The sequence below is a fragment of the Heterodontus francisci genome, chromosome 14 (assembly GCF_036365525.1).
Source record: "Heterodontus francisci isolate sHetFra1 chromosome 14, sHetFra1.hap1, whole genome shotgun sequence".
NCBI lineage: Eukaryota > Metazoa > Chordata > Chondrichthyes > Heterodontiformes > Heterodontidae > Heterodontus > Heterodontus francisci.
The window spans coordinates 84995959-85002889 of record NC_090384.1 but is presented as its reverse complement, the minus strand read 5'-3'; the positions used below and the strand labels follow the sequence as shown (position 1 = coordinate 85002889).

General features: G+C 47.7%; 1 protein-coding gene across 1 annotated transcript; it reads left to right on the top strand.

Annotated features, from left to right (window-relative positions):
• The first annotated feature begins 988 nt into the window (after nt 1-988).
• Nucleotides 989-2935, top strand: kcna4 (potassium voltage-gated channel, shaker-related subfamily, member 4). The gene has a single exon (XM_068045870.1). It carries the CDS (start codon nt 989-991, stop codon nt 2933-2935), a length of 1947 nt encoding a protein of 648 aa, XP_067901971.1.
• Nucleotides 2936-6931: the final 3996 nt, after the last annotated feature.

The following is a 6931-nucleotide window of genomic DNA, read 5'->3' as shown; positions in this document are numbered from 1 at the left end:
AGCAGCGTTTTTTTTCTAAACTGTAATGAAATCAGGGAAGTAAAAGACTCCGTTACATTAATGTGTTAATATTATTCATCTCTGTATTTCCACATATATATATGGAATTCAATAGAAGGATTATAGAAATCATAGAAAGTTAAAGGCACAGAAAGAGGCCACTTGGCCCATTGTGTCTGTGCGGGCCAAAAAACGATCTACTTATTCTAATCCCACCTTTCAGCATTTGGTCCGTAGCCCTGCAGCTTGCAGCACTTGAGGTGCATATCCAGACTCCTTTTGAATGAGTTGAGGATCTCTGTCTCAACTACCCTTTCAGGCAGTGAGTTCCAGACCTTCATCACCCTCTGGGTGAAAAAGTTTTTCCTCAACTCCCCTATAATTTTTCTACCTATCACTATAAATCTATGCCCCCTCAGTCACTGACCTCTCTGCTAAGGCGAATAGACTCTTCACCGCCACTCTATCCAGGCCCCTCAAAATGTTGTACATTTCAATCAGATCTCACCTCAGCCTTCTCCGTTCCAAGGAGAACAACCCCAGCCTATCCAATCTTTCCTCATGGGCTGCATTTTTCCAGTCCTGGCAACATCCTGGTAAATCTCCTCTGTACCCTCTCTAGTGCAATTACATCCTTTCTGTAATGAGGTGATTGGAACTGCACACAGTACTCAAGTTGTGGCCTAACAATGATGTTATAATAATGATAATAATAATCCTTAATAATGGGATCATTGGTTTTATTTGGATGGCGAGATTACTGTACGTCAATGAATATGCATATTTTAAATACATACTGGGTGTGACAGAATGTAATGATTAGTGGCAACCTTTTTTTTGTTTTGCAGAGCCTGTGCATGGGACATACTCGAAAGTGCTGAGCCGCTCTTGATCTTTTCCCCAACCAACCCACCCACCAAAAAGAGAAGCGGCAAAGGAAAGAGGCGCTTTTTTGCAGCGTTGAGGCTGGCTCCATTGGCAAAAGAAGATGGAGGCGGCAATGGTGAGCGTGGATGGCGGTGGGTGCAACAGCCACCCGCCTTATGGCTACGCCCAGCGGAGGGAACGCCTGGCCAGCTCGCGCGCCGCCGCCAGCATCAGCAGCCAGCACGCGGCGGGCAGCCGCGAGCCCGCCCACACCAGCGGCGGCGGCAACTGTCAGGCGCGCGCTGGGGAGAGGAGGAGCGATCGCCATGGCAACTCGGCCGCTGGTTCGACTGGAGCTGGTGGCGGGAGCCGGAGTTCGGCGCGCGCCGATGCCAGTCACGGCGGACGGCAGCAGAGGAACGGTGGCGGCCGGCGCGCGGCGGCGGGGGGGGAGGAGGACAAGCGGGGTCGCCAGGGCAACGGCGGCTCGCGGCTCCTGTTGGCCCCGCACGAGGAGGAGGGGGGAGAAGGGGAGGCGGGAGGAGAGGAGGAGGAGGACGGTTGCCGACGCCATCAGGCGCACCGCGACCGCCGCTTGCACCGCGACATGGACGGCGACGAGACGTCCTCGGTGGCCGAGCAGCAGCCGCCGCGGGACAGCTACGGCTCGGCGTGCGGCGAGTACGGCTGCTGCGAGCGGGTGGTCATCAACGTGTCGGGGCTGCGCTTCGAGACCCAGGTGAAGACCCTGGGCCAGTTCCCGGACACGCTGCTGGGCGACCCGGGCCGGAGGATGTGCTACTTCGACCCGCTGAGGAACGAGTACTTCTTCGACCGGAACCGACCCAGCTTCGACGCCATCCTCTACTACTATCAGTCCGGGGGCCGGCTGAAGCGACCCGTCAACGTGCCCTTCGACATCTTCTCGGAGGAGATCAAGTTCTACGAGCTGGGCGACGAGGCCATGCTGAAGTTCCGCGAGGAGGAGGGCTTCGTCAAGGAGGAGGATAAGCCGCTGCCCGAGGACGAGTTCAAGCGCCAGGTCTGGCTGCTCTTCGAGTACCCCGAGAGCTCGAGTCCCGCCCGGGGCATCGCCATCGTCTCGGTGCTGGTCATCCTCATCTCCATCGTCATCTTCTGCCTGGAGACTTTGCCCGAGTTCCGCGACGACAGGGACTTCCCGGAGGCCGGGGCTGGCACCAACGGCACCAAGTCCTGGCAACTGGCCAGCACCTTCAGCGACCCCTTCTTCATCGTGGAGACGGTGTGCATCGTCTGGTTCTCCTTCGAGCTGCTGGTGCGCTTCTTCGCCTGCCCCAGCAAGCCGGCCTTCTTCAGGAACATCATGAACATGATCGACATCGTCTCCATCCTGCCTTACTTCATCACCCTGGGCACCGACCTGGCTCAGCAGCAAGGCAACGGCCAGCAGGCCATGTCGTTCGCCATCCTGCGCACCATCCGCCTGGTGCGTGTCTTCCGCATCTTCAAGCTGTCCCGCCACTCGAAGGGCCTGCAGATTCTGGGCCACACGTTGCGGGCCAGCATGAGGGAGCTGGGCTTGCTCATCTTCTTCCTCTTCATCGGGGTCATCCTGTTCTCCAGCGCCGTCTACTTCGCCGAGGCCGACGACCCCAAGTCTCAGTTCACCAGCATCCCGGACGCCTTCTGGTGGGCCGTGGTCACCATGACCACGGTGGGCTACGGGGACATGAAGCCCATCACCGTGGGTGGCAAAATCGTGGGCTCCCTCTGCGCCATCGCCGGCGTGCTGACCATCGCCTTGCCGGTGCCCGTCATCGTTTCCAACTTCAACTACTTCTACCACCGGGAGACGGAGAACGAGGAACAGTCTCAGGTTGCGCAGACTGCCAGCTGCTCTTACCTCCCGACAAACTTGCTGAAAAAGTTCCGCAGCTCCTCGTCTTTGGGCAATAAGTCTGAATACCTGGAGATGGAGGAGGGTTTGAAAGAGTCCCTGTGCTTGAGGCAGAAATCCAAAGGCAACGGCACAGAAAGTGCCAAGCATAATTCCGTGCATCTCAAAGCAGTGGAGACCGATGTGTGACGGAGTCAACTTTCTTGTATTCTTTCAGGAGTGTCAACACACTGTGCTGTCCCGTTAAATGCTTAACCAGCATTAACCGGTGCGCAGAAAATACAGTGAACTAACAATAACCGGCTAAGTTCCGCTCTTAAAAATAAAGGAAACCATCAAGGAAAATCACGTCGGCAGTATATGCGAACAGAAAGGTTGTAAAACGATGGCAGTGCTTTTGGCTAGAAATGTTTTGCACTGCATCCACTTTCGAGACAAGGACAATAATAAACTTTTACACTTCTGGTAAACCAAGGATGCGTGTGGCAACCAGATTGTTGAACTGAAATGCAGTATCCAAACAACACTTCCTAATTTTGTATGGAAATGCTATTCGTTTTGCACTGTACCTTCCTAGTAATATATCCAAAAAATCAGTATCATTGGTTTATGAATCATGGTGATCTCCGGAATGCTGTTTAGTAGTATGAACCAATGGTTTAATCAGGCCTATGTTTGTTTTGGAATATTTAAACTAAGATTTTTTACTCCAATCAGACTTTTGGTATTTGCCCCATAACTTATCATAAGATAGCATTTATTTAAAAAGAGCCAAAGCTGAAATGTATTTATTATGGAAGGTTTATTTAGGTATTTTGAATTAATCTGGAATCAGCATTTACTGAGTACTCCAAAAAGGCACATCTGTTCATAAAATGAACGAGTTTCTGCATAAAAAACTTTAATAATGAACAGCCAACCAGTAACTACTGACAACAGGTGGATTCTGTTACACATATTCTTGAAAGCACCGCGAAATTCAGTTGAATGCTTCAACACAAGGTGTGGACCGGGAATATTACTAGAGCCTTATGATTGATACGAGGGGAACTCAAGCTTTTTCAAAATAATATATATCGAACCCTGATAAACCTATCGTCACATACAGAGCTCTCATGTTAACCCTAGATTTGTGGAAAAACATTTAATCTAAGAATAACATTTACCTGTTATAAATGGGAAGATTATTGTTTAAACAAAGTACCTAAACAACTAAGCTGTTGGACATGTGACTGTAGCTTCGAGCAGAATAACCCTGTACATGCTTTTGCACTCCAATCTGCCTGTGCAAAACTGTGAACTTTTGGAAACGTTTGTCACGATTATAACGTCCACCTTTCAACGACTGTGAAAGATTGTCAATGACAATTGCCCAACAATCATCGGAGACAACTTAACGCCACATCTACAAAATAAATCACAAACTAGTCAGCTGAAGATTGAAAGAAATACAACGAGGTTATAGCTAAACTTGAAGTTGCACTTTCTGAAAATTTGCTTTGCGGCATCGAATACCAACCTAAATTCAGCCGGAAATACAGACTTTCCTTCTGTTAAGGGAAAAAAAACGTCTAAGGGGAGTAAATAGTGAATTATTGTTACATTTCCTTGTTTAAACGAACTAAATGAATTCAGTTGCACTTTGAGAACATAGATAGTAGTCGATGAAATGGAAATTTATGTATGCACATATACTGAACGATGGCTATAAGCGTTTTCTTCCTGGAATGTAGAATATTTAAAGCAACGTGAGCACATGAATACAACAGCTCCTCGCCCTGAAAGGCGTATGTTGTGGAAAATGTCCTTTGAATGAATGATCCTCCTCAAAATTCGATGTCCCAAGTGATGGAGCAACGCACTCATGGTGAACCTAAAAGGTATGAAAGGGTTTCATTGTTCCTCATGCGCGCGTCTTGGGCTGACGAATAGCGGAAAATTGTGGTTCAGTTCCATCCGAACAGAGAGGACGAGTGGATGATGGACGGAGATTTCAAACTGCCAGCTGTTGCGTGGAAAATTGACCGTCCATAGTGTAAACACTTCCTGAATGACGTGTACTCGGCATACACTGGGTTCAGAAGCGCAGTCAGTTCCTGTTAGGTAGATATTATCGTGGTTGTCACGTTAAATTAGAATATGAACGGAATAGAAAATAATTTTGAACGGACAAGATTGTAACTTCGTATATTTGGCCAAATGATGTTTGATGTTACAGTTTTGATCGAATATCGATCTGTTTGAACTTACATTTTTGGAATCGGAGAGTTCAAATGAAAATAATAAATTTAATATGAATTTATCCGTGACCATGTTAACCGATCTACTGATTGTCGGACTTATCTGACACTACAGTAACTAAAAATTGCGGGAAATCAATATAGCGAGCGTTCGTCGCTGATCGAAATCTGATTTCTAGTTGCGGAGCAGTTAATTTTCAGCTATCAAGTCAAGAGCTATTACCCACGTGGTAGGGAAATTATTTTCCTGTTTTTTATTAGACTTTATCCACATCTGGAACATTGCTGAAATGCTGTTTACCATTGGTTGCATATGACATTGAAATCTTTTTTTTTTAAACTCCTGTTTGTCAGAAAACTTATGGAATGCATTACCTGCGATAGGAATGCATTGACTCGTTCAGTGTAAGGAAATCCTGCTTTTAGACGGTGTTGTTAGAACACAGTAGTTTTTCATCTATTCCAAACTTCATGCAAAGTTCATGCTGAAGTACTATGAAGTTGTGCGAATGTAAAAAGAAGATTCAATTTCACACGTTAGAACACAGGTCAGTCCCGTAGCTACGTTTTTGAATAGTTTGCTAATTCATCTGTTATTACTTTTGATATGGTATGGCACTATACAATTCCAAAATATTATCATCATATGGAATGCTGCTAAGGATTTGTATATGGCTACTTAGTTTTCTGTCAAATAGCTCTGTGCTGCTGTTATTGGCCCACCTGGAACTTTTTTTCAACTAACTCAGGTTCAGGATTTTGGGTTGGGACTCTGACATCGGGGTCGAATGGAGTCCCAACACCGCACTGTGGCGGCAGCAGTCACCAGGCAGTGATTTTCCCTGAACTGGCCAATCAGTGGTCAAAGGGCATGCTCATCCTCTAATTAAGGACCACAGGTGGGCTCCCAAAGCTGGAGGGCCAAAAGGAGGCCCTTTGGCATGCAAGGAGTTGCAGCCTGCTGTTGTAGGTAAGGGACAGAGAGGGCACCTCCATCTTGAGGCACCCTCTCAGTAACTTTAAAAAATGTTTAATTAAAAATGGCAACAGCTGCTGGGCCATCATTGTGGGGAGGAAACCTCCCCACTGGGTGGTTGACAGCCACAACTGTGGCCAGGTAGGTAGGGAGGACCTTAAAGCCTGTCTGGAGTGCTGGCCCCCTGGTCTGCTGCCAGCTAGCTGCCTCCAAGCAACTGGCCTGTTCCCGACACCTGTTCCAGTCGGTCTCTAATAATTAGCCTTAATTGACCTTTTACTTACCTTGGTTACCTGCTGCTTGCGGGCGGGTAGCCCTTCCACTCCTGATCCCACCTTCGGGAAAATGGCCCAGGAGCTGGATGGTGCCGGCAGACCAGCACACCTGCCAGCAGCACAAAATTACACGCCCACCCTCCTCCGTTCTCGCCCCTATGTCAGGGTGAAAGTTCTGTCCCAGGTTTCACAGGTCTCTATTTTCTCCATATCATACAGATGTGTTCATCATTCAATCCTGCCTATGCATTTGCTGATGATTAAACTGAACAGTTATCAACTTACTTCAGATCAAACACCTTCAGTACTCATCTCTAGTCCGCTCACAAAGCAATGATTGAATTACTACAATAACTGCTCTTCAGTTCAGCAATGAAAATATTGGATCTCAAATTCTGGGGAAGGTCTTTTTTGAGAACCGGTGGGGTGGAAATTTTCTCCACCCCACAGATCATCCCAAACCACAGCATCAAAAGACATTTGCTCATTGTTGCTGGGTTTGTGTACCATTTTCAGCACAACTGCAACGTCTGCTTTTTTGTAAGATTGCAATGTTGCAGCTGACCAATAGGAAGCAGCATTTTAGCAATGTTCCAGATGTAGATTAAGTCTAGTGGGGCAGAGGGACTTCACTGTCGCACTTTTCTGCAGCGTACGTGGGTCCACACAGTTGTGGCAGCATAATATAAAATAT

Excerpts from the sequence above, each read along its gene's own strand:
- kcna4 (XM_068045870.1), top strand. The coding sequence starts at position 989 with ATGGAGGCGGCAATGGTGAGCGTGGATGGCGGTGGGTGCAACAGCCAC.